Source organism: Mustelus asterias, unplaced genomic scaffold (assembly GCF_964213995.1).
Source record: "Mustelus asterias unplaced genomic scaffold, sMusAst1.hap1.1 HAP1_SCAFFOLD_120, whole genome shotgun sequence".
Lineage (NCBI taxonomy): Eukaryota > Metazoa > Chordata > Chondrichthyes > Carcharhiniformes > Triakidae > Mustelus > Mustelus asterias.
This window is the reverse complement of record NW_027590159.1, coordinates 895,100-907,618: the sequence shown is the minus strand read 5'-3', so window position 1 is coordinate 907,618 and position 12,519 is coordinate 895,100. Positions and strand designations below refer to the sequence as shown.

The 12,519-nt window shown below is 46.4% G+C and overlaps 1 protein-coding gene across 1 annotated transcript in view; it reads right to left on the bottom strand.

Annotated features, from left to right (window-relative positions):
• Positions 1-2,005: 2,005 nt before the first annotated feature.
• LOC144484611 (NACHT, LRR and PYD domains-containing protein 3-like) overlaps positions 2,006-12,519 on the bottom strand; it is a 52,709-nt gene continuing 42,195 nt past the window's right edge. Inside the window, exons 8-9 of the mRNA XM_078203085.1 lie at positions 8,511-8,681; positions 2,006-2,180 (exon numbers count right to left, since the gene is read on the bottom strand). Of these exons, the coding sequence (XP_078059211.1) occupies positions 2,006-2,180; positions 8,511-8,681 (346 nt within the window). The remainder of the gene's footprint in view (positions 2,181-8,510; positions 8,682-12,519) is intronic.

Sequence of the window (12,519 nt, the reverse complement as noted above, 5' to 3'; positions counted from 1 at the left end):
TTTTACCATGGCCAATCCAGCTACCATGCATCTCTTTGGAGTGTGGGGGGAAACCGGAGCACCCAGAGGAAACACACACAGACACGGGGAGAATGTAGAAACTCCACACAGTCACCCAAGGCTGGAATTGAACCCGGGCCCCTGGCTGTGACGCAACAATGTTAACCACTGTGTCACCGTGCCAGCCTTTCATAAATACATGTTGGCCCTGTCTAATCCTGCCATTAATTTCGAAGTGTTCTGTTATCACTTCCTTTATTATAGATTATTATAGGATTTCCATACCATCAATGTCAGACTAATAGATCTGCAGTTGCCCAGCTTCCCGTAACCCCACATATTTACGCCGCTAATCCACCTAACCTACACATCTTGGACACTAACGGGCAATTTAGCATGGCCAATCCACCCAACCTGCAGTTTTTGGACTGTGGGAGGAAACAGGAGCAGCCGGAGGAAACCCACACAGACACGGGGAGAACGTGAAAACTCCACAGACAGTCGTCCAAGGCTGGAATGAATCTGGGAATCTGACGCTGTGAGGCAGCAGTGCCAACCCCGGTGCCACATCTTCGCTTAATCTAATACACTCCTTGAATTAGCAACAGTTGGAACACTTCTGTTGCTGTTTTTCAAATGAAAGGAATCTATTTTTGTTGGAAACGCCACACATTTGCACATCACCATGTCTAAAACAGCTTGTTGTGTGATTGGCACTGGAACGCGCTTCTCCGAGAAATCGCTTGAATAGATTCTGTGAACGAATCTTCTATTCAACTTTTGACAATCTGAGCGATTTATACAGTAAATGGAAGAAGCCATAGGAGCATTGACCTACAGAGGGATCTGTGTGTACAAGTCTACAGATCCCTGAAAGTGGCAACACAGGTGGATGAGGTGGTCAAGAAGGCAGAGAGCATGCTTGTGTTCATCGACCAGGGCATCGAGTATAAAAGTTGGCAAGTTATGTTATAGCTGTATGAAACTTTAGTTGGGCACATTTGAATATTGCTTGCAGTTCACTACTCGAAAGATGCGGATGCTTGGAGAGGGTGCAAAGAAGGTTTACCTGAATGTTGCCTGGTCAAGGAGGGTTAAGTTATGAGGAGAGGTTGTATAAACACGATTGTTTTCAAAACAAAAGGGAGGCTGAGTGATGACCTGATGGAGGTATACACAATTATGGGAAAGTTTTCACAGAGGGTGGTGGGTGCCTTGAATGCACTGCCAATGTAGGTGGTGGAAGTCGGCACGTTACCAATGTCCAACATGCATCTTTATAGATACATGAACAGGAGATGAACATAGGAATAGAAACCGCAAGTGGGCAGTAAGTACTGGGTCTGAATAAGGACTAGGAGTCACCAGAGGCTTGGTGGGCTGAAGGGCCTGTTGTATGGTTCTTTGTTCTTCTTTGTATAAGAAGATTTAAATCACCCATGATCATTGCAGTATGTTTTTACGAGACCCCATTATTTTTCCTGTGTACTGTGTCGGAGATTGTGACTTTTTAGGAGCCTATAAATGATTCCCACAAGTGACTTTTTAAATTTTGTTAATTCGTATCTCTCCCCAAACTGATTCTGCATCTTGATCATTGGAACTAAGTTCACCTCTCGCGACTGTACTGACATCTGTTACTAACAGTGAGACTCCACCACCATGTCCTGTCCTCCATTTACTGTCATCTATTCACTCTCCCCCTTTCACTAATCAATGGATGCTGTGTCCTGGGAGAGCTGTGCACATCTGAGGAGGAGGAGAGGACCTCAGAGGGTGAACCATAACATTATTCCCCCACACCCTCAACATAAGGATTTGTGGGACTGACATCCCATTGCTCAGGGATCAGAGAGAGAAGCAACAGGAGTCAGAGGAAAAGCAGTTTTCCTTATTCATAACTGATGCCAATAGTAATGGGCAGTGTTTTTATACAAATACCAGTGGTGAAATTATATTGTTGAATATTCAGTTATTATAAACACAATCTCTCACAGTCTGCTACTTACTGCAGTTTCTGTATTTTACAGTCCGGATTCCTCAGAGCCACAGACAGCAGTTTCACTCCGGAATCTCCCAGTTTATTGTAACCCAGATCCAGATCTATCAGTGAGCGGTTTGTACTGAGAGCAGAGGCCAGGTCCTTGGCACAAGAATCAGTGAGATCGTTACCGTAGAGACTGGAGATCAGAGAGAGAAAAATATCAGAAATCAGGGTAAATCCAGTGTTTTTAAGAATAAGATCATTAACAATAATAATGTACAGCGCGGGACATTCAAGAAACACAACTTCAGTTCATACAGAAGGCAAAATTATATTGATGCTGTAAATCTGAAATATGAATAAAATATGTGGAAAATCTCAGCAGGACAGGCAGTATCTGTGAAGAGAGAAACAGATTTAGTTTCAATTCAATGAGCTAAAATTAAAACTTGGAAGTAGCAGTGAATTAAATTGTTTTAAGTGACAGGCAGCTGGGGATGGGCGGGTGACAAGGAAAGAACAAAATGGAAGTGCCGGAGTGATTAAATGACAAAAAGGATGATGGTGAAAGGGAAGAGCACAGGATTCCCATGTCCTTACCCTGAGTAAGAAGTTTAACAACACCAGGTTAAAGTTCAACAGGTTTATTTGGTAGCAAAAGCCACACAAGCTTTCGGAGCTGCAAGCCCCTTCTTCAGGTGAGTGGGAATTCTGTTCACAAACAGAGCATATAAAGACACAAACTCAATTTACATGAATAATGGTTGGAATGCGAATACTTACAACTAATCAAGTCTTTAAGAAACAAAACAATGTGAGTGGAGAGAGCATCAAGACAGGCTAAAAAGATGTGTATTGTCTCCAGACAAGACAGCCAGTGAAACTCTGTGGGGGTTACAAATAGTGTGCCATGAACCCAATATCCCGGTTGAGGCCGTCCTCGTGTGTGCGGAACTTGGCTATCAGTTTCTGCTCAGCGACTCTGCGCTGTCGTGTGTCGCGAAGGCCGCCTTGGAGAACGCTTACCCGAATATCAGAGGCCGAATGCCCGTGACCGCTGAAGTGCTCCCCAACAGGAAGAGAACAGTCTTGCCTGGTGATTGTCGAGCGGTGTTCATTCATCCGTTGTCGCAGCGTCTGCATAGTTTCCCCAATGTACCATGCCTCAGGACATCCTTTCTTGCAGCGTATCAGGTAGACAACGTTGGCCGAGTTGCAAGAGTATGTACCGTGTACCTGGCGAATGGTGTTCTCACGTGAGATGATGGCATCTGTGTCGATGATCCGGCACGTCTTGCAGAGGTTGCTGTGGCAGGGTTGTGTGGTGTCATGGTCACTGTTCTCCTGAAGGCTGGGTAGTTTGCTGCGGACAATGGTCTGTTTGAGGTTGCGTGGTTGTTTGAAGGCAAGAAGTGGGGGTGTGGGGATGGCCTTGGCGAGATGTTCGTCTTCATCAATGACATGTTGAAGGCTCCGGAGGAGATGCCGTAGCTTCTCCGCTCCGGGGAAGTACTGGACGACGAAGGGTACTCTGTCCACTGTGTCCCGTGTTTGTCTTCTGAGGAGGTCGGTGCGGTTTTTCACTGTGGCGCGTTGGAACTGTTGATCAATGAGTCGAGCGCCATATCCTGTTCTTATGAGGGCATCTTTCAGCGTCTGGAGGTGTCTGTTGTGATCCTCCTCATCCGAGCAGATCCTGTGTATACGGAGGGCTTGTCCGTAGGGGATGGCTTCTTTAACGTGTTTAGGGTGGAAGCTGGAGAAGTGGAGCATCGTGAGGTTATCCGTGGGCTTGTCACATCATGACTTACCCTGAGTCACAGGGAGGGACATGGGATGGTCAGTGGCTCAGGAATGGAGTGTGTGGTGGGGTTGAAGATGATGAGAGAGAAACCTTTTTCACGATGCCAGTGGTACGGATCTGGAATGTACAGCCTGGAAGTGTGTTGGAGGCAGGCTGAATCGAGGCATCACAGAGGGCAGTCGATGAACAATCGAATGAAACAATGTGCAAAGATACGAGGAGAAGGCAGTCGAATGAGACAAATTCCTAATCCTAGTTTGGTGAGCCGGTGCAGACACATTTCGCCTCGTGGTGCTCCGCAATAATTCTGTGAAGATAATGGTTGGAAATGTATCGAGATTTTAACTGGAAGCTGGTGATGTTGCAGTGTCAACAGGGTTAGGTAATTTAGCCAGTGTCCACAAAGGGCCATTGGTATCTCTCTCAGGTAGAATCAGAGAATTGTTACAGAGCAGAAGGAGACCATTCGGCCCATGCTCTCTGCACTGACTCTCTGACTGAGCAATTTACTAAGTGTCATTCCCCCAAATTCTCCCCGTAACCCTGCACAATCTTCCTTTTCAGATCATAATCCAATTCCCTTTGGAAATGTTCAACTGAACGTGTCTCCACCACACTCCCAGACAATGAACTCCAGCCCTTAACCACTCGCTGCAGGGGAAGTCCCGGTTCAGGCAATGCTGGCACGTGCAGCACTTTGATAGACAGCAGCTCTGGAGAGACCAGTGAGGAACGCCTGGTTACTGAACACAGGGCTGAAATGGGAGGAGAAAGGTTAAACTCAATTCAATGATGCACTTGGCAACACTTGGTACTCTTCCCCAAGGCTACGTGAGTCTGGAGCAAATTTCTGTTCTCTCAGGACTGGAGAGTATCTGCCACATCAATCCAAGTATATCGGGATGGAGATTACTGGAGACCTGAGTAGGCGTGGGTTATATGGTTGCATGAGGCAAAAGGATGAATAACTTGCCAAATTCTGACAAGGTGGTGAAGCATTTTATAGCATATAATCTGGGGCATATGGGGTCGAATGAGAATGAAAGTGAAATGGTAGAAAGGTCATTCCCCACACAGACACAGGCAATGCCCAGACAGCAGCATCGACTGTCAGAGACATGTCAGCCTCTCTCTGCAGGGTTCTAGTTAGTCAGATAACTCTCGCACTGTGAGAATGGGATGGTCACAGGCAAGAGGCTTTCCCTGTGTAGACATGATGGTCAGTCAGGTTCTCACCAGTATAGGCTTGTGTCTTTGATGGGAGAGTAACAATGGAACTTTATGCGCTTGTAGAAGAGAGCACGAAAGGTCAGGGAATGAAGTAAAAACGATGACAGCGTCCAGATCTTTTAATCCTTACACGTAGAATTAGCAGCCCTGGAGCTGGGAGAACAGCAGATAGTGTGGGAAATCGCTGATTGTGATACTGGTTGTGGAGCTGAGAGTGTGCGGTCGAATGGATGGACACAGGAGACTCTCTGGTGCCTGCAACACACAGGGCTTGTGTGCCCATCACCAGTCACATGGAACCGGCTGAGGGACGTGTTGGAATGTACATTTTGTTACAAACTATGTCTTGAAGAAATATACTGAATATTGAAGGATATTGAATTTGATGATCAGCCATGAACAAAATGAATGGCGGAGCAGGCTCGAAGGGCCGAATGGCCGACTCCTGCTTCTAGTTTCTATTTTAATCATGTTTCTATGCAGGTTATGTTGTCGGCACCGTGCTATCTGTAGCTGGTTTCCTTTATTGTTACTGAAGCAGTATAATTGACATCATGTTGATTTTAATCTGAACTAATGCAGTGTTCTGTTGTTTCAGTGTTTCCCCTGGGATGGCAGAGTAGAGCTTGATTGCGGGTGATTGACAGGTTATGTCATGTGACTGAGGGACAGCTATTTTTCACAGAACATTCTAGTTTTAATTCTGCTTTCAGAAGCTGCTTGAAGTTAAGACAAACAGCAGTGCTGTTTCCCTCTCTGAAGTTGGAGTTTTTGCTGTTTAAGTGTTGCTGTGTTGGAAGCTGTCAGAGACTGGGGTTACCTCTCTGCGGTTGGGCTGTTCGGAGGCGACATCCTTCTCTGAAAACAATTGTCTGTTGGCTGTCCGAAAGTGGTAAAAAGCTGGAAATCGGCATCACGTGAGCATACTTGTTTTTGTGCTAACTAATGTTGGAGAAGGGTGTATGTCTGTGGGTATTGCTTTATATTGGAACAACAGAGATAGCTAGCTGTTAAGAGTTATACTGTGTCATGTTTAAGTCTTGCAATTGGTAAATGTTATGCTAATTCTTGTTGTTATATTCTAACTGCATTCTTAAATAAACCGTGTTTGATAATAGCATCCTAGTGGGTCACTTCATTCATACCTGGAGTGAAACACCTCATGCTCATCAATGCCAAAATCAAATGTAAAACCAAGGGCCCAGGCTAACTTCACAAAACACCTTGGAGTTTCTGGTCTGCATCTTAACAATTGCCTCCATTCATTCTTTACTCTTCCTCACAAATCAAGGGTTGTGTGACTGGGTGACGTGTGTCCCCCGTAAGCATGTGAACGGGTCCTCATAGAGTCACCATCACATTATTCCCCTACACCCAGGGCACAAAAATCAGTGTGATTGACATTCCACTGCATTGGGATCAGAGAGAGAGAAATCACAGGAATCAGTGAAAATTCAGGTTCTGGTTCATAACAAAGAGTTTTTCAGCACAGAAAGAGGCCCTTCGGCCCATCGTGTCTGTGTCAGCCATCAAGCACCAATCTATTCTAATCCATTTCCACCACTTGCTCCATAGCCTTGTCTGCTGTGGCATTTCAAGTGCTTGTCTGAATGCTTCTTAAATGTTGCGAGTGTTCCTGACTCCACCACCCTTTCAGACAGTGAGGTCCAGATTCCCACCACCCTCTGGGTGAATAAACCTTTCCCACAACCATAGAATCCCCACTGTGCAGAAGGTGCCCAATCGCCTCATTGACTCTGCACTGACTGTCCGAAAAAGCCAGGCCCACACACCTGCTTATCCCTGGACATTTACCTTGGAAAATCCACTGAAACTACATACCTTAGGACACGGAATGATAATTTCGCATGGTCGATCCACCTAACCTACACATCTTTGGACTGTGTGAGGAAACCAGAGTACCTGACGGAAACACGCACACACGGGGGGACCATGCAAGCTCCACACAGGCAGTCACCCGAGGCCAGAATTAAACAAAGGTCCCTGACGTTGTGAGGCAGCAATGCTAACCACTGTGCCATCTTCAATTCTCCTCTGAAACTCCTCCCCAATGCCTTAAATCTATGCCCCTGGTTATTGTCTCCTAAAACAAAAGGGAAAGGTTTATTTCTATAATTTGATACAACTCCACATGGTCGTCCCCCTGCCTTCCCTGTCTGAAAACAATAACAGGAGCATTGACATACAGATGGATCTGTGCGTACTTGTCCATTGATCCCTGAAAGCGGTAACACAGGTGGATAACTTGGTCAACAAGGCATGCAGCATGCTTGCTTCATTGGCCAGGGCATCAAGTATAAAAGTTGGCAAGTTATGTTACAGCTGTATTAAACTTTAGTTGGGCCCAACATGGAATATTGCGTGCAGTGCTGATCGCCAGACAACCAGAAGGATGTGGCTGCTTTGGAGAAGGTACAAAGAAGGTTTACAAGGATGTTGCCTGGTCTGGTTAAGGTATGAAGAGAAGTTGAATAAACTCGGATTGTTTTCACTGGAAAGACGGAGGCTGAGGGGTGACCTGATAGAGGCAGATATATGGTTGATAGTTGGAGTCTTTTCCCCAGGGTGGAAAAATCAACTACAAGACGGGACAGTTTGAAGGCAAGAGGGGGAAAGTTTAGAGGAGACATGCGGGGAAAGTTTTCACATAGAGAGTGGTGGGTGCCTCGAATGCGCAGCCAGTGAAGTTGACGGAAGCAGGCACGTTCCCAATGTTCAAGGTTTATCTTGACAGAAACATGAACGGAAGATGAACAGAGGAATAGAAACTGCGTATGAGCAATAAGTACTGGGTCTGAATAAGAATGAGGAGTCGCCGCAGGCTTGGTGGGCCGAAGGGCCTGTCACTGTGCTGCATGGCTCTTTGTTCTTCTTTGTACATGAATGTTAAAATCACCTGTGATTATTGCAGAATGTTTTTACAAGACCCCATTCATATTCCTGTGTATTGTGTCGAAGATTCTGAATATTGTTCGGGGCCTATAAATGATTCCCACAAGTGATCTTTTAACTTTGTTAATTCTTATCTCTACCCAAACTGATTCTGCATCTTGATCATTGGAACTAAGTTCACCTCTCGCTATTGTACTGACATCTGTTACTAACAGAGTGACTCCACCACCATGTCCTGTCCTCCATTTACTGTCATCCACTCACTCTCCCCCTTTTCACAAATCAATGGATGCTGTGCCCGGGGAGAGCCGTGCACATCTGAGGAGGAGGAGAGGACCTCAGAGGGTGAACCATAACATTATTCCCCCACTCCCTCAACATAAGGATCTGTGGGACTGACATCCCATTGCTCAGGGATCAGAGAGAGAAGCAACAGGAGTCAGAGGAAAAGCAGTTTTCCTTATTCATAACTGACGCCAATAGTAATGGGCAGTGTTTTTTATACAAATACCAGTGGTGAAATTATATTGTTGAATATTCAGTTATTATAAACACAATCTCACACAGTCTGCTACTTACTGCAGTTTCTGTATTTTACAGTCCGGATTCCTCAGAGCCACAGACAGCTGTTTCACTCCTGAATCTCCCAGTTTATTGAAACCCAGATTCAGATGTATCAGTGAGCGGTTTGTACTGAGAGCAGAGGCCAGGTCCTCGGCACAAGAATCTGAGAGATCGTTACGATGGAGACTGGAGATCAGAGAGAGAAAAATAACAGGAATCAGGGTAAATCCAGTGTTTTTAAGAATAAGATCATTAACAATAATAATGTACAGCGCGGGACATTCAAGAAACACAACTTCAGTTGATACAGAAGGCAAAATTCTATTGATGCTGTAAATCTGAAATATGAATATGTTGGAGACTCTCATCAGGTCAGGCAATATCTGTGAAGAGAGAAACAGATTGAGTTTCAGTTCAATTAGCTAAACTTAAAACTTGGGAGTAGCAGTGAATTAAATTGTTTTAAGTGACAGGGAGCTGGGGATGGGCGGGTGACAAGGAAAGAACAAAATGGAAGTGCCAGGCTGATTAAATGACAAAAAAGATGATGGTGCAAGGGAAGAGCACAGGATTCCCATGTCCTTACCCTGAGTAAGAAGTTTAACAACACCAGGTTAAAGTCCAACAGGTTTATTTGGTAGCAAAAGCCACACAAGCTTTCGGAGCTGCAAGCCCCTTCTTCAGGTGAGTGGGAATTCTGTTCACAAACAGAGCTTATAAAGACACAGACTTAATTTACATGAATAATGGTTGGAATGCGAATACTTACAACTAATCAAGTCTTTAAGAAACTTACCCTGAGTCACATGGAGGGACATGGGATGGTCAGTGGCTCAGGAATGGAGTGTGTGGTGGGGTTGATGATGATGAGAGATAAACCTTTTTCACACTGCCAGTGGTTCGGGTCTGGAATTCACAGCCGGGAAGTGTGGTGGAAGGAGGCTGAATCGAAGTAGTCAAAAAGGAATCAGATGATTATTTGAATATAAAGAGTGAGCGAGGATACGAGAAAAATGCTGGAGAATGACTCAAATTCCTCATGCTAATTTGATGAGCTGGTGCAGACACGATGGCCAAATGGCCTCATTGTGCACCGTAAGAATTCTGTGAAGATAATGGTTGGAAATGTATCGATATTTCAACTGGAAGTTGGTGATGTTGCAATGTGGACAGTGTTAGTAGCCATAGTCCTCAATAAAATGTTAATACTGATAGGCAAAGGGATCTGGGTGTACAGGTACACAGGTCACTGAAAGTGGCAATGCAGGTGGAGAAGGTAGTCAAGAAGGCATACGGCATGCTTGCCTTCATCGGCCGGGGTATTGAGTTTAAAAATTGGCAAGTCACGTTGCAGCTTTATAGAACCTTCGATCGGCCGCACTTAGAATATAGTGTTCAATTCTGGTCGCCACACTACCAGAAGGATGTGGAGGCTTTGGAGAGGGTACAGAAGATTTACCAGGATGTTGCCTGGTATGGAGGGCATTAGCTATGAGGAGAGGTTGGAGAAACTTGGTTTGTTCTCACTGAAGCGACGGAGGTTGAGGGGAGACCTGATATAGGTCTACAAGATTATGAGGGGCATGGACAGAGTGGATAGTCAGAAGCTTTTTCACAGGGTGGAAGAGTCAATTGCTAGGGGGCATAGGTTTAAGGTGCGAGGGGCAAGGTTTAAAGGAGATGTACATGGCAGATTTTTTACACAGAGTAGTGAGCGCCTGGAACTCGTTGCCGGGGGAGGTAGTAGAAGCGGATATGGTGGTGACGTTTAAGGGGCGTCTTGACAAGGACATGAATTAGGATGGGAATAGAGGGATATGGTCCCCGGAAGGGAGGGGGTATCAGTTAAGTCGGGCAGCATGGTCGGTGCACTCTTGGAGGACCGAAGGGCCTGTTCCTGTGCTGTAATTTTCTTCGTTCTTTGTATTCCTCTCCAATAGAGAGGGACAATTAGTTACATGTAGCTTCAGGGACACAACTTAGTAAACGTGAGGCAATGGGAGGAGGTGGGACTCCATGAACCCCACAGCCGGTGCGAAGACCAAACCCTCAACATTAGCGTCATTCTACATCACACTCGAGACATGAACCAACTGAACTAACCAACTCCACACTATTGCCAGAACTGGCACGTAAATATCTGACAGGTTCGGGAAATCCGTGCACTGAAGCAGCACAGGCAGAATTACTGAATTGTTACAGAGCAGTAGGAGGCCATTCGGCCCACAGTGTCTGCACTGACTCTCCGATTGAGAAAAGCACTAAGTGTCATTCCCCCACCTTCCCCCAAAACCCTGTGTATTCCAGAGCTTAATCACTGACTGCAGGGGAAGACCCCATTCAGGCAATGCTGGCACCAGATTTAAAGGCAGCCAGCAGCACTTTTAAAGGCTCTGAAGGGAGCAGTGAGGGAGCCCTGGTTAATGAACAAAGGGCTGAAATGGCAGAAGGCAGATTAAACTCAATTCGCTGACACTTCCCTGGAAATTCTCAAGGCTATATCGGTTTGGAGGGAGGTTCTGTTCCCTCAGGACTGGAGGACGAGACTTGTCACATCAACCGAAACAAGGCTGGATAGAAACTGCCGAGGGCCAGAGCAGGCAGCACATGGCTGCAGTGAGGCAGAAGGATCAATAACCTGATATGTTCTGACAAGGAGAGCGTTAAACTTACAGGCTGATATGTGAATAAGGATGAAAGAGAAATTGTGGAAAGAACATCTCCACCCAGACACTGGCAATGTCCAGACAGCAGCATCAATCTTCAGGAACATGTCAGCCTCTCTGTGAAGGGTTCCGGTCAGTCAGAGATGACTGCTGCACTGCCGACATGGAGTGACCATCCTGGTGGTCCCATGATGGGCAGTCTGGCAGCACCATAGGCTTGTGTGTGTCTTTGATGGGTGAGTAACAATGGAAATTTATGTGCTTGTAGAAGGGGGCAGACAATGTCAGAGAAGGAGCCAAGAGTGACAGTGGCTGGATTGTGTCATCCTTATGCCAATGGAAGATGCAGTGCTGGAGCTGGGAGACCTGGAGGCTGGGTGGGCAATCGCTGATGGTGAGATGGGTTGTGGATCCAGAGAGAGAGTGAGTGAGTGAATGGATGGGCACAGAAGAGGCTCTGCTGCTGAGTCCAAAACCTGGTGCTTGTGTGTCTTCCATTGGTCACATGGAGCTCTGGATGAGGAACAGTCTCCAGGACATGTTGGAATGTGCATTACCCTCTCACATCCCTCACTCTCTCACAAATCAACAGCTGCTGCGAGAGGGAGACAAGTGTCCACCTTGGAAGAAGAGGAGGTGTTCACAGAGGGTGCTCTGTCACATTATTCCCCATAACCTCCACCAGAGCTGATTCTGTCTCACACGAGTAGCAAAGGGGTTACAATCTGGCAGCACAGGACAGCACACACAAACCCGAGCAGCTGATGAAGGCAGGAATAGCTGAGTTCACTCACACTCGAGAGGACAGGTCATTGCCAGCTTCAGGTCGATGAAATGTGACTGGAGTCTTTAACAATGCAGCAGATACTGGAGCTGCAGTGTAAGATATTTTAACATTCGGTGGAGTTTCCAAAGGCTCTGTGTATCCACACACAAAGGATGGAGGATACAATCCAGGCCAGCAGTGTTACCATGTCTCAGGTATGAGCACAAATAGCATCCTCCACAGAGAGATTGGTGACCTTCATGGAGAGTCACATCCAGCCTATCACCCACAGGAAATACACATGAGCCTGCAGGTTCTCACCATCTCCATGAGCTCTGTGGAACACGGGCTGCGGGAGGGGTGGGAAAATGTGCCTGGAGTAACTGCCAGGACCTCCCCAGCTGAGCAGGGACGGTCCAGTTTGTCCTGAATGGATAGAGGAGCGGCTGCCTGCAGCATTTGGGAGCTCCTCTCAGGATGCCCCTGGTGTGGGCAGTGGGTCCCCTTCTGCTCCGACTGTGACACAAGCACCTCACGAAGCTATGATGACAGAGACAACTCCAGCATCTGTGCAGAGGACCCGCAGTTGGCC